Raw genomic sequence first — 20715 nt, 5'->3', positions numbered from 1 at the left:
ACACGGCACCCAGACCCCACGCAGCATTCTCATCTGTTTGTCATTACTGGTGTAATTTCCTGGTTGCTAACGCCATTGTAACACATAAACACTGATGTTCCGCTGTAACGGTGGTTGACTAATCAGAACAGAGTGGGCGAACTGACCAATCAGAGCACAGTGGGCTCATACATTTAGCAGGTTGTGTTGTTATGTATGTATGTGTTTATTTTTCTGGAAAAAAACAATACAAATTAAATAACAAAAAAATTAAATAAAAACCCAAGCAGCTGCAATATAAAGAACACTATGTCGAATGACCAGTGTTAACCCTTCCAATAATACGTGACCTGTTTTTACACCTTTCTTATTGTGAGACTGAATCGAGCACTATCCCCTTCCTGCTTCAACTACTGAGACCATATTTAACACCCGCAGTTCATCTTCCAACTCCTTTGCACGCACAACATGACAAATATATAGTAGGACCTAATTGTTTGAATAGGTGGATAGATATGTACTGTGAGTCTTTTTTTAATGTAACCCATGTACCTTAAAAACGTATAAACCCCCAAAGTTCCTTCCTCATGTTACTTAATTTGGCATTTATTGATTTTTGATGTGTTTTATTATAAATTGAGTTTTAGCATCTACAGGGCAACATTAGTTGGACTCTTGCTTTGGTCTCTACTCCTGAAGGGTAATGGCTATACTAAACATTCCACCATCTGTACCAGCTAGTTGTTAACTGTGTCTTTCTGGTGTTTGGTGATGAGCAGGTATTGTAGGCTTTGAGAAAGTGAACCAAAACGGTAGCAAAAGAACAAAACAAAGTGATGCCATAAAGCTCTGTAGAGCCGAGCGAAACTGCGTTGTGTGATAATAATCAATTTTTAACAAACAATCATAATGTTCTTACACTCAAACATATTAATTTAAACCATTGCTCAAAACATTAACATAGTACAGCTTTAAGTTGAGCCTTTTCTGATTAGTTTTTTGTAAGAGAGCTTAATATGAATGGTGGACCAAGGTAAAAGTGTGCCACTCATTTGAGACACAGTGTGAATACAGCTCAGTCAGTTCAACCCAGTTGGTGGATGTTGCTGCTACTCTAACAAACCAACAGGTGGAGCTAGAGTCTCGTCGGTATCCTGCAGTGACGCTGGTTGTGTGTCATCACACAGAGACACTACAGGAAAATGGGCAGTCATTAAGTGTCTGTGAGTGTCTCCACTTCTATACTTAGGCTTCCAGAGACAATTTAAACATGCAGGCAGATGCTAAATGGAGCTGCTGAAGCCTCTGAGGTCTGACGTCTGAAGCAGTCCCTCATGGTGGACTGTGCAGATGGTCTGGTCAGATGGTCCGGCACATCAAATGGGGATAAATCATGATCAAATGAAACATCAGTTTACAGTTAAGGTTTGTTAGTAATACATATTTTACTTAATGAAGTAAAAAAACTAAGCCAAATACTCTGTTTTCACTGCATAGCCCACTGTGACACTCTTACAATGAGCTACAACTAAATATAGTGGCCAAACAATCTCTAATTATCTACTTCTTTTTTTTTTAATCACTTTTAGCCTTATCACAGTATTTAGCAGCGGAGGGAATTAGAATTGTTATAAAATTGTGAACATTTTTCTTTGAAATGTGGACTCACAATTGAACTTAACCAATACAAAAATAGACAAATATAAAACATATTACTATGACTAACACGGTTGACTTTTCGTCAATGTTGGCATGAAAGTTATTAGTTAGAATTAAACGATTTTTAATAATCTAGTCTACTGCTTCTATGAATTTGGTTCTTGCACTCTGTGAATAACTGAGTCACAATCCTGTTGTTTTCACTGACAAAGATCACCTCATAAAATACATATTTGCATGTTGCATAATTTTTTTGGGCCCACTTGAGCAAATTAGCCTTTTACCGATTCTTATTCATGGACAAGAGAGATATTTGAAGCATGACGGAAATTTTTTAAATATTAGGCTTATGTTTTTATAGGGAATTCAATGTAACAACTCTTGGGTACAGAAATAAGTCATACGTGTAAGACACCACACAATTATCAGAATCCACTTTTGGTTTGTTGTGATAAAGAATATTTATTATTTTGTATGTACAGTATTTACAGGACATTCAATAAAGCCACATTTACACTGATGTAAAACCTCTCAGAATCACCAAAAAGAGAAATAATGTAATTAAAGACAAGCCTTAAAAGATCTGTCAAATGGATCCCAAAGCATGGAAACAATTAAAAAAGGTAAACATTCGCAAATAACAAGTTTGTTTTCTAGTGGAACACAGATTTTAAATAAGGGTTCTGATTTTAACGATATATAAAAATGCATATTACCATCACCATTGAGTAATTCTGTCACAATCACAGGTACAGATCAGAACCCAATAGCACAACACAGATACAACCAGTGTTTAGCAATGTTCAGTTTATTCAGGTCAGGGACAGGCAGGGTAAAAACCAGGAAATCCAGCAGTAAGGCAAACAAATCAGAAAAGGGGAAGGCAGAACAGGGCTCAGAACCAGGTGATCCGTCAGACAGGCAACCAAATCCAAACAGGGGGCAGGCAGGAACTCGAGATCCGAATACAGGCAGGCAGGGGTCAAAACCGGGCAGGACAAGAATCTAGGCTAGAGAATAACAAACACTGGAGAGCTAGGCAGAAAAGACAAGACAATCTGGCAAAGGACAACTGATAGTGAGGTGGTATAAATACTGTGGAGTAATGAGGGAATGAGTAACAGGTGAGGGGAAGGTCTGGGGAGACCAGGTGAGGGAAGTGAGCTGATTGCAAGAGCCTGGAGGAAGGCGGGATCTGAAATGACAGGAGAGTTAAGATGAGCCAAACAAACAATATATGTGTCTAACTTGTGACAGATTCAGGAAATGCAATGAGTCAGACATTTGAAATCTGGGGAATATGAGGGCGATATTTTGAAAAGACCACTGAGCATTTCTGAAGTCTTTGATTGTGACAAATTCCTCTGAAAATACTCCCTCAAATCTCTTTGTTGCGAATTACATTCTACCTTAGGACTGTCACTGTAGTTTGGAAGTTATATCCCAGCTAGAAATGTTTGGTTCTAAAAACATTCTGAGAATGTTAACAATTCACTGTTCTAGGAATGTTTCATAGTCTAAAATAATAGCATTCTGGCAACATAAAAAAAGCTAACTTGCAGCTAAAAACGTTTTAAGAATAGTAGTGCATAATGTTCTAACAATGTTATAAAAAACATTTAAAAAAGGTTATTACCAAGCATTTTAAGAATGTTTTTAGAGAAAGTTATCCTACCTTTCAGAACAACTTTCTGGGAACCAAAATAAAACGTCCCGCTGAAAACGTTTTAAGAACAGTAAGGCATAATGTTCTAACAATGTTATCAAAAACATCTTAAGAAAGTTATCACCAAACATTTCAAGAATATTTTTAGAGAACGTTATCCTACCTTTCAGAAGAATATTCTGGGAACCAAAATAAAACGTCCCGCTGAAAACATTCCTAGAACAATGAATGGTAACATTTTCAGAATTTTTTCAGAATCAAAAGTGTCTAGCTGGGAACTCCCACATGCCACCGCAAACATGCAATATCTGTGAAGGAGCCATTTTATGGGTGTTGGTGGTGTAAAAATTGCCATTACAATCTGCTTACAGCTTATCATGAATTACGTGCTTGTTTGTTTTTTCTATGGTGACATCAGATTTTTTAAAACATCCTTTTCAAACAAATGCAACAAGTTTGTTTTTTAAAGCGCTCTAGAAATAAATCTGACGATGACCATGACCGGGTTAATATTTGCCATCACAGGAACGTTTTATAATATAAGAATAACATTTTCAGAATGTTTCTTGGAGTATGTTCTTCATTTGTTATCATGTAACATTGAGGGAACGTTTTATAAAGAACATCTTTAATGTGTTACCCCAACAACGTCCAAAACACATCCTTAGAATGTTGCAGGCAAAACGTTCCACCTTTGTTAACATACCACATTAAAGGAACGTTTTATAAAAACACTTTCTGTCATCGCAGGCCTCAATAACATCCTCAAAACATCCTCTGAATGTTGTAGTTAAAACGTTATGTCTTAGTTAACCTTAAACCTTATAGGAACATTATTTGAAATAATAAACATCCTAAAAAGGTTCTTTCAACATCAGATTAAAACGTTTCTTTAAAACATTATTAGAACCTGTAGGTAATATTAGCCAAAGTTGTGAGAACGTTCCCCGCTAGCTGGGCAGATGGGAGTGATGGTGAGGAGGATGAAGAGGAGGAGATGGACAACTGGAGGACAGCGATGCCAATCTCTCAGAATCAGGTAACACTAGCTTCCTGGGTCCCTGACATTTCTAGACAAATGGATTTTAATCCAAGTTATTTTATGTTGATATTACGTTCTAGATGATGATTTGGAGGGATATGACAAGATGGTGTCAGGAAGGAGAGAGGCAGGAAGGGTGAGTTGTGTATCATTTGTCTCTCTACAAAAGCATTAATCTAATCTTTTTATTTCATGTCTTCAGTGTTTTACTTTCTGCTTTGCTTCATATTTATTTTAGTGGAACAAGAGCAACGAAAAGGGCTAGACGTCTCTGCACAGAGCGTGTATAGACAGTAACCTGAAGCAGGTCCAGTATCTGATGGAACAGGTGGGGAAAACAACATTTATCAAATGTGTTTTAAGTAGGGCTGCTCAATTAATCGTATTTTAATCGCAATTACGATTTTGGCTTGCAACGATTATGAAAACAACATAATCAAAATAAAATGATTATTTATTTATTTTAATTTTTAATTTTAATGTATTGGTTTTTCAGTTGAATTATACTTAAAGTTCAGGGTAATCAACTGTTAAAAACATACTGTTAACAATTTCAATAAATGGATGTTTTCAAAGTAAATGGATAATCGTTTTTAATAATCCTGATATCAATTATTGACCCAAATAATCGAGATTATGATTTTTGCCATAATCGAGCAGCCCATAGTTTTAATTTTTATTCTGCCTAATTTTCCACCAAATTATAATCTCGCCTAGGGCACCAAAATGTCTAGGGCCGGCCCTGTATACAGCAATAATGTACTGAACATAATGTGAAGTAATAAGAAATCCTTCTTGACCATACAGTACAATACCTTTTGGTTTCCATCATCCCTTCATACAGTGAAACGGGTATTAAATGTCATACCATGTGAGTTAGGTCTGAACAATTATTGAATTTGCCCCTGCAGAAACCCTGTCACCGAATGTGATTTGTATAGGCTATAGTGAAGTTACTTTACATTACCTAGCATTTAGCTGACGCTTCCAAAGCGACTTACAATAAGTGCAATAAACCATAAAGATTCAAACTAAGGACAACAACAGTGCTGACATATTTACTTCAAACAAGCAATATCATTGTTAGTGCTGCAGCTGCTGCATAAGTAAAACTCTGAAGTGCGGTTTTTTCTTTTGATTATTTAAGTTAATGTATATACTTTATATGTTTCCAACATAATAACTTAAACTCCTCAGACGACGGCGAATTTGAACGTGCGGTAAGTCCTCTCCATGGCGTCCGCTCTCGACACAGTTTCCCAGCAGCCCCGCGTCAAAAGGAAGTCCCCGCAAACAAGGAAGCCAACCCGATCCTCATATCGGGCCGAGAAACTTTCAGAGAGGCTCCCGCTCCTGTTTCCTCCAGCAGCAAATTAGCCCTGGTTCATGAAGAGGAGTATCTCGCTGATGACGAGTGGCTGGAGGATGATCTGGGGGAGCTCCAGCCGAAGAAGAAGAGGAGGCTCCGGGTGGAGCAAAATGGAGCGAGAGGAGAGGACCGCGTCTTGTCTTCAACGTCAAGAAGTCAAAACAGGCTCTTTAACTCTGACTCCTACAGAGGTAATAATAATAATAAAATGAAGGGTCCATAAGGATGTTCAAAAGGGAGTTTAAAACCATTCCTAACTGTACGCTGTAATAAAGAGGAAAGTCTTCAGCCTTTATATTTTAATTTACCTTCATATTGCTCCTGTTCTCTTTCAGCTTCTTCAGTTCCTTCGTCCTCCAGCAGGGGTCTCTCTCTGAAAAGGAACGGCTCTCAGAAGCCTCAGCAGGTGAAGATGACTCAGATGCCGGGGATGGTGCGTTTGGGCCGACGAGAGGTCAACAGGTCACACAGCCCCACAGTGACAGACGAGGAGGATATGAGACCTGAGACACCACCACCTCCATATATACACATGCACATGCAGGTGAGAACTATCTGTATCCTGCCCTTCATTCTGATGAGTTACAGAGGGAAGCAAGGCTATTAAATGCACATACATATTATTTAAATTACAAGTTCAGAAGAGTGAAGGTTCAGAAAGAGATTTTTCATTACTTAATCAATATGACGTTGACTGCAACTCGATAATAATTAATGTTTGAGCGACACTCTGGGACATAAGTAGAAGATCATTTGTCAGGATCTGTCTTTATTCTTGATTAACTTAAGACAGTAATGAATGTGCTGGTGATGGGAGATGATGAAGGAGGTGGTGCCATTTTAAGACACTGAGGCAGCTTTAATACCTTCAGATCTACCTTGGACCCACTGTGTTTTCAGAATGTGTTGGTCTCAGTCCTGATATAATTCAGAATTTGGTGGGGTTCCCCCTTTTCAAAGACATCATTACATTACATTGCATTTAGCTGACGCTTTCATCCAAAGCGTCTTATAATAAGTGCATTCGACCAACAAGATACAAACTTGAAGAAAACAGAATCATATAAGTACATCAGGTTTCAGAGAGCTAAAACATTTCAAGTGCTACTCAACTGGCTTTAGATAAGCCAGTCCTTTATTAGTATATAAGTGCTTTGTTAGCAATTCTTTGTTAGTAATTCTATCGCTCGAAGTGAAGTCGAAAGAGATGAGTTTTCAGTCTGCGCCGGAAGATGAGCAAGCTAATATTCACTGAGTAAAATATTTATTTTCTCAATTCAATCTTAAATATTTTTTTAATGGATTAATCTGCATACTAAATGCTAGAGAAAATACCTTTTTTTTTACTGTCTGGAATATGTCATTGATGAATAATGTTAATTTGTAATCATCCCATAATAATAATACAGCAATAATAACCCTAGTAAAAAAAAGGGGAAATGGCATGGGGCAAACATGAGAAAATGTCTCAATCTGGTGTAAGACATTAAAAACTAACATTTTGAAACCAGCGTTCTATATTGAAAGTCTGATTTGACATAATTGCATTATGTTATGCTGTAATGTCCTTGGTATCACAGATTTTTATTTTTATTGGGGTTGCATTGCGGACTGATTTTTGTCTTTTAAGGGTCTGAAAAAAATCTAAAAGCACAACTTTTCTTAACTTGGTTGTATAGCGCTTTGAGCACCAGGAAAAGCGCTATATAAATAACATGTAATATTATTATCCTGTATTATTAAAATTCCCATGTCATGGACATTTCTACTGATCATAATTCCATTGTTGAGGTCTACTAGAATAGATTTACATCGTGCAATTTTCCAAACTCACATTGGTTTCTCATACAGCATCTCATAGTATGTGTATTCATCTCTGTCCTAAACGGCTTGTTTGATCTCCTGCCCCCCCCCCTCCCTATGAGCCCAGTGTGCTCTGATTGGTCAGCTCGCCCACTCTGTTCTGATGAGTCCACCACCGTTACAGCGGAACATCAGTGATTATGTGTTACAATGGCGTTTGTTAGCAACCAGAAAATGACACCAGTAATGACAAACAGATGAGAATGCTGCGTGGGGTCTGGGTGCTGTGTTGGCAGGACGTTGCAGGGCTCGCTGCTGGAGTGGACAGTGTGAACTGGCTTACTGGTGTCGTTTCCTGGTTGCTGGGGGGGATCTGCGAGACACAGCTAAACCCAGCCTGAACCCAGCCCGAGCACACACACACACCTGCAGCCTGGCTGTGAGTCTGCGTGTGTGCTCAGAACGAGCCCAGGCCGAGCCGCGTCTCGCCGTCTCAGGCTGAGTTCAGGCTGAGAAATCCACGGAGCTGCAGCTGAGAAAAGATTGAGTGTGTGTGTGTGTGAGAGACGTTACGTCACTATAGCCAATACATCACTGTACTTTCTACATTATAAGAAGAAAACAATGGAAAAAGACAAATCTCCAACGAGGCGTTCTGGGGCAGCATAGACAGGTATTTTCTGTGTTAGAGTTTTAGTCGCTACAGGCTGTACTTTGAGGGTTTCTGACTCTGCAGACCGTTTACATGCAGAAAAAGCTACATAAGACACAAGGGGACGGTTAATAACCGGAAAAGCATGACATGGGACCTTTAAAACCCTTGCCAAAATGATTCCACATTCAATAACACACTCAAAAAACTAAAAGCCAAGGATTTCCTTTTACTTTTTTCTAGGAGCAAATAATGAACATGGTGTGTTCTGTTTTAGGTTCTGGCTGAAGTTTGCTCCTGGGATCTTCCTCCTCTCCCCGAGCGCTACAGTGGGTGAGCAACACACACTAAAGCACACAAACACAGAGATATACTGTAGACATTTTGAATGTCTCGCCTTCGCCTGCTGGAAATTTCTGCCAACGGCATTACAGGGGAAGGGCTGGAGAAGGCGGTGAATGCTTTAAAGGGACAGTGTCATTTCCGGTAAACAGCTGGTTTCATTTGTCAGTGTTTCCTTGTTATGAGCATTATTTTCATATCTGTCACTATTTGGATAGTGGTGATATTTTTACTTTAAATTATACAATATTATAGTACACTTACCCTAAATCACAAAAAAATATGTGCAGAAATATTGCCTCCATCATAGCACTGACATTTTAGAAAAATATTAAAAAGATATATTGGTATTGAATAAAGTACCACAAACAAAATACTAGTCTGCTTAATTTCATTGCAGCAGGGTTCTTAGGAAAATTACTTCAGTTTGTAACCGAAGTGGCGGGTACATTTTTTGTATTGCTATTTGGGTGACTAACGTGTGGCACTAATGAATTTTGGTTTCGATGACCAATTCCAAAAGATATGTCTTTATTATTTTTCTTTGCATATATCAGTGCGTCACATCACACTTGGTTAATGATTCACAAGGAAATCACTTGTGCCTTCCCCCCCTGTGGGAGAGGTTGTGATTTGCCACAAACAGCAGGCTGGAAGCAAACCGTTGTGCACAGGTTTCACCACAACTGAGATGAATCAGTTTATTATAAATGAGGCTTGAAAGAGAAGTCTCTCTTATGAAAGTGCTGTATGTGGTTGTTTCCTGTCGCAGTGCCTGGAGGAGCTGGACCTCAGTCTGAACCAGCTGGGGGACGGGGTGTCCGAGTCTCTGTCCTGCCTGCTGTCCTGCTGTCCTCTGTTAGCCAGGCTGTCTCTGCAGGGCTGCGGCCTCACCGCGCGCTTCCTCCAGCAGCACCGCCTGCTGCTGGCCAACGCTCTGTCAGGTGACTCAAATGGCCTCTCGATGTTCAGATGCATTAGTTAATAAGTCGTGATTGTGATTGAGCTGATAGTGATCAATGATAAGCAGCTTCAAGAACGGTCTCAAAGATCTAAAAAACCCTTGTATTTTCCCAGAGGTTCAACTTCCATAAACAGTCATGTTTTTATTTTCTAGAAATTGAGACAAAGGGTAGAATAGTTATCTCCAAGCTAAGAGCAACCAAGAAGAACATATTTCTAAAACAAGATTTTTGTTTACCTGAAAATCATTTAAAAATGATTATGTATGGTTTTCTTTTTAGGAACGGGCCACCTGAAATCCGTGTGTCTTTCCCACAATGCACTGGGCTCCACTGGCTTTGAGCTGGTGTTGAAGACTCTGCCTCTCCACTCTCTCACACACTTGGACCTGTCAGCCGTCCGCAGGGGTCCGGCAGATTCCCCGGCGCTGGAACCCCTCGCTAAAATCCTGTCGCAGGTACACACACATAAATCATGTTCTGTACACACACAGAATCTAGTAAAGAAATATCTTTCAGAACTGATATTATTTAAAAGCTCCAGTGCAACTCTATATTTGAGTACAGTACAAACAAATCAAAGCGTTTGTCTTTCCTCGTAGGAGGAGTGTTCCCTGACCCACCTGAGTCTGGCAGCAAACGGGTTGACAGACAGCAGTGTAGTGTACTCACTTTGGCCAGGTGAGTGTGAGTGTGAGTGTGAGTGTGTGTGGGTGTGTGTGTGTGTGTGTGTGTGTGTGTGTGTGTGTGTGTGTGTGTGTGTGTGTGTGTGTGTGTGTGTGTGTGTGTGTGTGTGTGTGTGTGTGTGTGTGTGTGTGTGTGTGTTCATCTGAAATATAATAACCAACAAACCATCATTATTGTGTAATAATGTCCTTGAAGCATGCTGCCAACAGTCTGTCAACACAGGTTTACAATGATAAGAAATGACGTTCAGACTAACCTTATTTTGACTTATTGGATTAATTAACAAAGAACCAGGAAGAGGAATCAAAAGGATTTCTCTGGTTGGGTCTATCTAGACTTTTGAGTAACTTTATTTGTAATTCTCTTCCAGATGCCTGCCTTCATGTCCAACTCTGGTGAACCTGAACTTATCAGGAAATCCATCTGTTACTTCAGCAGGACTGAACAACATCCTCATCTCTCTCAGAGAGGCCTGCCGACCTTTGAACCTTCTAAACCTTCAAGGTGCGTCTTTAAACACGCTTAAACATTACAATTGGGAAATATATTCAGTATCATTAACACAATTTGTTAAAGTAACGTGCTACATTAACACACAATATTGGAACTGGAAGCTACAAAAGGGTTGGTTGAACATGAAGGACTGTAAATATTTATTTTTAGTTTTGATTGTCCTTTAATATCATGATTTGTGACAACTATTGTTTAAAAATGTGTTCTAGATTTAGCCATTTCTGAATATATTTCCATAGCATTGAGCAGGAGGAGGAAAATAACTAATTGATAAAACTATTTAAGTTTAAATGGATAACAGAATTCATTTTATGAAAACGGATTCACATAAACCACATTTTAACCAACATGAACTGATGCATAAGGTAGTTAGTAGGGGTGTAACGGTACACGTACCCGTACCGAAATTATTCGGTACGGGCCCTTCGGTTCGGTACACGTGTGTACCGAAGTGTACCGAACGAATATAACGTTAAACGTAAAAAATTGAGAACGTGAACAACTTCTTGGAAGTAATCTCAGGTGCTGCGTCGCAGCATTCAGAGTAATTTGCTCACATTGTGTTCAACGCGTCATAGAGCGAGAAAGTCATTTCATTGGACGAGAGGCATACATGAGAGCTGGTCAGAGGGATGCGTTCAAATTTAGTCAGTAATTTGAGGAACTGTCGAAATGGCGAACGCAGATAAAGTTGAGCTCGAAAATCCTCCATTATCATTGAAGTCTCCGGTTTGGGAACATTTTGGTTTCGCAGTTACGTTCAAGGATGAAGGAAAAAGACAGGTGGACCGAACCAAAGCTGTTTGTCGGCATTGTTCAACTAAAATTGGTTACGCGGCTGGCAATACATCAAACTTGCACACTCATTTGAAAAGGCATCACCCGAACGTGAATATCACCGGTACCAAAAGACTGAAGTGCAAACCCAACTCCCACTAGCATGTTAGCCTCCACCACTCGCAAATAGTTCAGACCAAGCCAAAGCTATTACAAACGCCAAATATCTTTATGTTGCCATGGTAGCAAAGCGCTACCTGGCTGTATCTGCTACTACCTCTGTCCCTAGCGAGAGGGTGTTCTCCACAGCAGGAGACATTGTTAGTGCCAGCAGATCTGCCCTTTCGGCAAGCAATGTGGACAAGTTAATTTTTCTTTAAAAAAACATGAAAATACAATGACAAGCAAGTCCTAATGTCAAACTGGCTGCTTAGGTACTAGTACAGTACAGTTCAAATACAGATTATTTCAGTTAATCGAAAAGCTGCACCTTAATGTTTATTTTATTATATTTTGTATTTATTTTAGTGAATATTCATAGTTTAATAATAATTAAAAACCCAAAACTAATAGTTTTGTTTTTGTGAGTAGCCTACTAGTACAGTAAAGTTCAAATACAGATTATTTCAGTTAATCGAAATGCTGCACCTTAATGTTTATTTTATTATATTTTGTATTTATTTGAGTGAATACATTATTCACAGTTTAATAATAATTAAAAAAAATATATGTTATGTTTTGTGATAATTTTTTCTGCTGTACCGAAAACGTACCGAACCGAACCGTGACCTAAAAACCGAGGTACGTACCGAACCGAAATGTTTGTGAACCGTTACACCCCTAGTAGTTATTTAAACATGTTATATTATGTCTACACTGTGCCTAGTAGGCATTGTGTAATATGTAATAGGGAGGCGTGTGTCGCAGTGGATAGAGCCTTGGTGTTGGGATCAGGGGGTCACAGGTTCAAACCCCAATGCAGTCAGCATGTCGTTGTGTCCCTGAGACATTTCACTCCAAATTGCTCCTGTGGGGATTGCCCACAGTATTGAGTATGTAAGTCGCTTTGGATAAAAGCGTCTAATGATGCGTTCACACCGGACGCGATGCGAATATTCGCTTCGCTCTAATCGCTCCTATCGCATCGCTCTAAACGCTCTAGTTTCACCGCGGTTGCCAGCTGTGTTTACTCGCATCATCCAAACAAGATGTGCTGGCTCGAGAGCTACAACTACAACAAAATGAACATATTTGACCATGATTACATTTTAATACATGTCTCTAAATGATGCCGAAGGAACAACATACTGATACCGGTTAGTAAAAACCATGAATTAATATGAGGAGCTGTGATCTGTGTGCTAAATGAAAGCTTTAGCGCAAGTTCAATAAGGAAGACCTAACACGAGTCTCTTACACGTCACTCTATGGCTCCCTTCCCCCCTCATTAAATATGAGGGCGTCACCCCTCAGCAGCCAATAGCTGCACATGCTAAATGCCTTAAATGCCTGCTCTTCCTCCCTGTCAGTTGTCATTTGCAGATGACCGCAACCCGCCTCCACCCCTCTCGCCTCCTGTCTCCTCCAGGACAAAGCTAAACCTTCCTCCTTCAGACCGGTCTTACCTACTCATCACCACCACCAGTGTCTAGACCCCAGAGATTTCATCGGAGCGGTGCTTTCCCTCCTGAATGATTATCTTGCAAACCGGGGCCTAATCGCCAAACACCATTACATTCTCCTGTTGTATTATCATGGCAATCATTTCATTCATATGACGTGTAAACAATAAATATGTAATTCTTACATCACGTCTCTCCGGTTTGAACTGCTAACAGCTGATGTTTTCTGGTTGAACGTCAGTGACGGCAGGCTGAGATCCTCACCGCTGATTGGCTTCCGCGAGAACGCGTCACGTGAATTTGACGCTCAAGTTGAAAAAATTGAACTCTCGCGTTTGACGCACCGTTTAATCGCGTGATTCGCGCCTTGTCCACCGCTTCATGCTCGCCGTCGGTCCGCGTCTCTGCAGCATTGACTTTACATGTAATCGCGCCGCCCCCAAACATCGCATTGCGTCCGGTGTGAACGCAGCATAACATGTAATGTAATATAATGGATTCTTGCAATACAAAATAAAGATAAGCTGCTTGTTGCTCCCCCGCAGGCTGTGAGGTGTGTGGCCCCTGGGACACTGCCGGTCTGGACGGTTTGTCAGAGCTGGTCCAGGATCTGCGTCTTTGCTCTCAGGGACTCAACAAGCTGGACCGGCAGGCCCTAAAGCAGAGCTGGGACAGCAGCCGCTCCCCGGGGCGCTTCATCGACCAGAACAGTAGGTGTCTGCTCTCCACTCCAGCCTCGTCCTGAAGGGGGAAACTGAAATGTGCTTCAGAGGAAATGGCACATCTTCATCACTGACACGGAGTCATGGGAACTCATAAACACAAAACAGTTATACTGAGGGTGCTATATGAAGATTTCCTTCAGTTAGCGGGGATGCAATGAACAAGAACAGTGACATACAAGGATATTTTGTGTTATTGTCTTATATGTTTCATGTCTTTTGTACGCCTTATTTATGTGTATCTGTAAAAGTCTTCAATTTGTTATGTAAGCACTGTGTTTGTGTCATGACGCATCAACTGGATGATTGAATGATTTTGATATAAAAACAATTAAAGTGACTCTTTTTGCCTTGGTCTTTCAGCAGCACATTTTTCATCTCTAAGAAGTTAATACAAATCAAATGCAGATAAAACTGGCTGTGCCGTATGCGCACAAAGTAACCTGAAGGAGAAAGGAAATATTTTGACCTGTTGATGGTGCTGTGAGAAAACACTGTTTAACATCTCCACTGTGGGCGGGGCTTCTTTCTTTATGACAGCTGTCTATCAGTAAATGCTAGACCCACAAACTAGATGTCTCAACGGGCTGTTTCAATTTACCCCTGTTTTTGTTTTGTGCATATAAATATTAAATGCAATATATTTCTCTAGAAGTGCTGAATCCATTTATAGTTGCTATAGTAGTAATGATCACCGGTTTCTGAGAAGCTTTACCGCAACAAGAATTTCATATGCTTGATTTGACTCGTCAAAAACCTGATGGTGTCAGTGGTGGAGCCACACTCCTGATATTGTTTCCATACTATCACCGTCTCACTTTTAAGACATTTTTTCAGGATAAAAAAGCGCTTTTTTTGGTGACATTTCTCAAACCATAGAGGTGAAGGTTATCACGTTTTCAACAAGGTTTAAGAATGAATATTCATAACATTTTAAATGCAAACATTTATTTCGATAATTTGTGCACAGATACAGAAATTGAAAATCACATTACAGGCATTTCAAAGAAGAAGTAAAGGTACAAGAGAAAGTAAATGCAGGGAGAGAAATAAAGCTGAAAGCTAATTAATCATATTCTTAATGCACTGTGTGGTGATTGGGTCACTACCACAAGCACTTCTGGTTTATATTGTTTTATTCATCCATGCATGCGACCCTCGGGATATTCATTAATTTGTATTTGAACACCCCCATCGTCACTTTGATAAACTTGGTGCAACAACTCCTTTGGCCTAAAGAGAGCAAGACAAGAAAACATGAACAAATATTAAATAATTAGCAAAAACACAATACAATATTGTAAAAACTCTCCATTACAGCTAAAAGCCCTGCATTCAAATGTATTTATCAAAAGCACTCATTATAAACAATGTGTTACTTTGTTACATGTAAGCAGTTTAATATCATGTTCGATAAACGTATTATATTTTGTGTCTCAAATCTCAAGAGAGTTCTATACTGAAGCTCTCAGACAAATGTTGGGAAGTAAAGAGGACAACACTGCTCAGTATAAAGTTAATAAAATACTGAACATATTTCAGTGTTTTATTTATGCCAATTTATACTGAGCAGTGTTGTCCTCTTTACTTCCCAACATTTGTATCTATAGTGACCTACATGACTGTGAATGAGTTTTGACAGAAATACAATTGATCCTTAAAGAGTTGTTATAATATCTGAAAAATAAATATTGTATAATGGCGGGCTGGAAACTCACTTGCAGGCTTTGGTGTTGACACAGATGGTCCGCACATCATCCGTGGTCGTGAGCTCCTCGATTAAATCTGAGAGGTGTGACTTGACAAATTTGCGGCACAACGATTTTAAGAGGCCAATCTCGTTGCAGACGGCCGTCAGCTTTGACTTCAGTTTCTAGAAGAATGCAGATTATCATTAATACTCATACCTTCCATGCACCGACTAAATCATCACCAAGCTGTCAGTGTTTTAGTGTTTTACCTCTGCTGTGGCGTTACGTCCGACCACTTTCTTCACCTTATTTAAAGCCCACTTGCACGCCCAGCACACACCTGGAAGCTGGAGGTAAAAATGACACATTGTTGTAATACTAAGCAAAGTAATGAGTGCTTAAAACAGAACTTAGTGAATGGAAAAATGTTAAAAGAGCGGTAAAAAATCAACAAATAAATGGTTTTCATCAAGAACCCGTAGATGCACAGATGCATTGAAGCATTATAATGTTTATAAGTGGAGTTGGTCACTTTAACATGCAGTCAATGTAATATGAAATCATTGTAATTATAAAAAAGGTCTTCAGGAAATTGTGCAAACCCCATTAACTGTTTAATTTTCACAACGGTTGTATATTACTTACACAGTGATGCATCAGTATTAACCATCCTATGCTGTGATATATAATAATATGGGAGTCACAGGGGGTATTTTGTTATGCAGGAGTACCTTTAGTTTTTATACTTTAGGTACTTCTGTATTTGTACTTGTTTAGATTATCCTCCCCCACTCTAATGATAATCCTCACTTTATTCAGACTTGAGTAGGCTACAATATAAAATCAGGGTTAAAGTGAAATTTAGAGCTACATAATCTACAGACACAGCAGGTGGGTATTTGAGCCTTTGTACATTATCTAACATTTTGTCCTCTGATAATAGTAGATTAATTGTTGACTAGCAGAAGGTTTGTAAAGCAGTCATCTTACCTTTCCAGCCTCCACAGAGATTTCCATTTCCCCCGGCTCCTGATCATCAATGTTGACCTCAATGCTTCTGCCGTGGATTGTCCATACTGAAGAGACAATACAAAACATGTTGAAAAGCAGTGGACATGATGATAAAGACAATGTTACAAAATCAAATAAACATCAGCACACCTGAACATGTCACCAGAATGCACACAATGAGGATCGAAGAGGTGTCCATGGCTGCCAGTGAGTGCAGATCTCTGTGTGTGTCTGTCTCTGTGTGTGTCTTTTATACATTTAACAGCACCCCCACAGAAGGACATTTAAACCACAACAAGGCTGGTCACTTGGCAAGGCTGGTTGGGTTGAGACCACCATCACAAAAATGTGTCAAAAAAAAGGTGTAAAATCGATTTTCACACCTCCCACTCATCGAGACGCAGTTTCCACCCCAAAGACAAAAAAGACCAACATTAAATGTGTCATCTGTGTGAAGATCAACGTTTTTAATCTTTCAATTTGAGCCAATAATCACTGAGCAGTTCATGCGTGCTGCCCTCAATGCAGAAAGGTGATGTTGAGCTTGAAGCATTGAATTATTTGGTCGTAAAAAAGATAAGGATATTTGGTTCTTTTCCGTTTTTATTTATTTAAAGAGGATTTTTTTTATTCCAGCCCATTTTCAGGTTCATATTTGTACTTTGTGTCTCTACTGTGACATGTCTCCATGCTTTATTGTTCAAAAAGGTCTTTATTTTTCTCATCCTGCCTGTACTGCAGCACCTCTTTTCACCCTCTGTCTGAAACCAGAGCCCAGTCTGCTCTGATTGGTTAGCTGGCTCTGTTGTGAGTGGTCAACCGCTTAGAGATGTCCCGCCCCTTGGCCTATCACATACAATGTGTTGGAGCGCTAGCACTATTTCTTAATGCTCTTAATGTCGTTCATTTTTGTAAAACACTATGAATTGCCTTGTGTTGAAAGGAGCTGTATAAATAAACACTCCTTGCCTAGCCAATAGAGCAAGTGTTACATAGTGATGTCATTATGTTACTGAAGTATACAAAGGCGTCCAATTGAGGCGTTTCAGGCCAACCCGGTATCACGGCAAGACGTGAACATGTGACGATATACCATGCTGGGAGACGTGAAGATGTCACGATTTCGTCTCTTCAAACGTGACAGTTACACGGTATTGTTAACATGGCCCAACCAGTGGAGAAATACCCGGAAATGCCAAGCAAATGCTACCCCGACGCTCGGTTGTTATCGTCAATATTAATATAATAATGATTTATTTTTTAATAGTCACACTCGATTTCGCCGATTTTTTTGTTGCCCCAGCTGGTCGACACCTCTTTTAGCAGAAACAAAGGCTACATTAATGTATTGAATCGATGTTAATATAACAAAATATGACATCCGTCATAAACAACACCGGAAACAGACGTAGGCAAGATCCTCAGCTCGGTGATTGGATGATTTAGCCGCAATGCACGTCGCTGGGATATGGTGGTTATGCGATGTGAAATCCGAAAACATTTTTAAAAAATACTACTGTGCTTGCTTTTCTCTTTGAAATGCATCACATAACGGCATTGTAATACACGGTTCGGCTGCATTAAATATTACATATCTGCCGTAGTTCTCTATAAATGAGAAGACTTCTAGACAAACAGGAAGAACTGCCGCCAAAACTGAAAACGTGACGTGGATCATAAATGTATCAGCAATTAAACAACATCTTACATTTCTTTTCACACAATACGTCTCCTTGCAGTATCAACACTAATTCGGCTGACTTTTATATTTGATCCAATTGGTAGATAGGCTGTATTTACACTATAACAGTGCACAGCTGATAGAAAGGGACAAGTAGTGGTTAAAGCACGTTATTGAATTTTATTATTTTTATTATTAGATATTAATAGGATCCCTATAAAGTATATTCATTACTCGTTATTCTCTACTAATGGTTAATTAAAGACTGTATATAATGACTATTTTGCACATCCCTTTCAAGATTTCAAGATTGTCTAAGGTTTATTGACATATCATATACACAACTACGGTGTAGTTATGCAATGAATGAAAAACTTGGGTCGCAGGTTCCTCAACAGTGTATTACAAGACATCTATCAATATGTGTGTATACTCCACCATTAAACTGTCATTCTGCACATTTCTTATACTATCTACATACATCTTATAAGAGTATAATACATATGTATAATATCAGTTGAAATAAGTGCTTAAACATTGGAGGAAATTTGGGGATTTTAAACTTTTCTGACCATTTACATGCGCTAAAACCTATAACACACAACAAGAAAGGAGACACACCAAAAAGCCTAATAGGGCCTCTTTAAACGTGTGACCACCTGGTGACCACCCAATGGACTGTAGATGGAAATTCCTTCCAAGCTAAATGCTACATTACAATAAATGGTAACATTTAAGTTTAATATGTTACATGGTCTCTTACAAATAAAATAAAAGAGAGGTGTGTTACTTATTACCAAATAAAATAGATAACAGTCAGTAAAACGATGGTAATACAGCGTTTCTAATTATGGGGGGGGGGGGGTTAACCATTCTTCAGGATGTGTGTGTGTGTTTGTATGTGTAATTCACAGCTTCTCACCTCCTCTGTATGATGGTCAGTGCTCCGCCTCAACTCTTATTTGAACTAGAATGGAAATCCTCCTCCTCAGTCTGGAGGTCCAGAAACGTACACAAGTTAAACAACCGCTGAAATGAAATGTGTCTCGTAAATATTTAAAACAAAAAGGGAAAATGTATGTTGCATTCTTACGAGCATGACATGCACATTGCTGATTGCTGATGAGTCATTGATGTATCATCAGCTTCACCTTCTGTGGCTTTTTATAACTTGCATGCCTCTCAAACGCACATATTAGCACCGCACGTGGCATTTCCCCTGCTAAAGTCAGACACTGAATTGAAAAAGAATGTCTTACAAAACACGTGAAAGTATTTCAAATGTACTTCTTAAACTAAACAAACGCAGATATGTTTTATTTTACAACACAATAAATCAGTTAACCTACAGACAAACATTTATTAACTTAATGTATTTAGTTTAGTCCTAATATGTATGTAATTGCTGCAGGGGCCTGGCAGCTTTTTTAGGGATATGTAGACAACAAGTTTATAGAAAGTGACCTCTTGTCCATTTATTTATTTACCATTTAATATATCGATAAATTCATCAAGTTATATTTGTTTCAAATATATTGTTTTTATTGTTCCCTTTTTAGAGAGATTTAAAAAAGATTGAAGATACTGAAGATTTATTGCATAATGAACATGCAATGGGCTTCAACTTTAATGACTCAATATTTATTTTCCCCTTCTTGTTTTCACATATTAGTAGTTGTTTTTTCCTTGACATAAAGACTTCCCTTACTGGCAAAAGTGTGTCATAGTGTTAAAAGCAGCCTTATGGAAAACACTATGACACTTATTTGAGAAAAAAAAACGACATTCATCAAATTCCAATGTAACTGTGTTTGGTTATTATTGAAAAACCCAAGAAGCTACTAAAGGGGATATATAAGACTGGATGGACGAAATAGCCTAAATCTCCTCCTATGAAAGATTATGCTATAAGATGATAAATAGAATGGATATCTACATGAAAATATGGGGCCCTTTTGTGGCGGTGACTTGAAGTGCTGGAGAGCTCCACCCTTTCAAATAATTGAAAGCCCAAAATAAAGTTATAATGTGATGTACTACGTATTTGATGTATATAATGTGTTGCAGTATGTGCAGGATGGTTTACATACCGCGTAACATGTATATCGTGTATGCCATGTATGATGCTCTACCTCTGTGATGTTCCCTTTGTCCGTTTTGTCCGTCTTGTCAGTTAGTGTCCTGTCTCTGGTGCAGTTTGCCGTGGTACTTTGATATCTTGATATGTGAAGATGATGAAGGATTTTTAAATGTAACGCAACGGCCCCTGATCAGCCTGTCGGATGTTCTTTTACCAATAATGACCGCCTCGCTGCACATTATCTCTACATATGTTGCGTTTTGAGGCAAGATATGCCTGATTTTTGCAATGTTACGTAGATGGAAGTAGGCGGTCCTTGAAATTGATTTTATGTGGGCGTTAAAGGATAAATCCTGATCAAATATAACACCAAGATTCCTTACAGTCTCACTGGAGGCCAAATTAATGCCATCCATAGTTAGTATATCTTTATATAATTTGTTTCGTAGATTCTTCG

The 20715-nt window shown here is 39.0% G+C and overlaps 1 protein-coding gene and 1 pseudogene across 1 annotated transcript; one reads left to right on the top strand and one right to left on the bottom strand.

Moving 5' to 3' along the window:
- The first annotated feature begins 995 nt into the window (after window positions 1–995).
- Window positions 996–14145, top strand: LOC117541379 (annotated as a pseudogene).
- Window positions 14146–14726: 581 nt separating this feature from the next.
- Window positions 14727–16779, bottom strand: LOC117541378 (antimicrobial peptide NK-lysin-like). Its single transcript, XM_034208518.1, has 5 exons — window positions 16648–16779; window positions 16477–16562; window positions 15756–15833; window positions 15514–15668; window positions 14727–15028 (listed from the first exon to the last, which is right to left on the bottom strand). Exons 1-5 carry the CDS (start codon window positions 16694–16696, stop codon window positions 14935–14937), a joined length of 462 nt encoding a protein of 153 aa, XP_034064409.1. The 5' UTR covers window positions 16697–16779; the 3' UTR covers window positions 14727–14934.
- Between the last annotated feature and the right edge of the window lie 3936 nt (window positions 16780–20715).

Source organism: Gymnodraco acuticeps, unplaced genomic scaffold, assembly GCF_902827175.1.
Source record: "Gymnodraco acuticeps unplaced genomic scaffold, fGymAcu1.1, whole genome shotgun sequence".
Lineage (NCBI taxonomy): Eukaryota > Metazoa > Chordata > Actinopteri > Perciformes > Bathydraconidae > Gymnodraco > Gymnodraco acuticeps.
The sequence above is the reverse complement of the archived record's forward strand: the minus strand, read 5'-3'. Positions and strand labels throughout refer to the sequence as shown.

Excerpts from the sequence above, each read along its gene's own strand:
- LOC117541378 (XM_034208518.1), bottom strand. The coding sequence starts at position 16,696 with ATGGACACCTCTTCGATCCTCATTGTGTGCATTCTGGTGACATGTTCA. Across the intron at positions 16,563-16,647 it reads CATTCTGGTGACATGTTCAG|TATGGACAATCCACGGCAGA; the intron begins GTGTGCTGATGT and ends TTGTCTCTTCAG. Across the intron at positions 15,029-15,513 it reads GTCAACACCAAAGCCTGCAA|GCCAAAGGAGTTGTTGCACC; the intron begins GTGAGTTTCCAG and ends TGCTCTCTTTAG.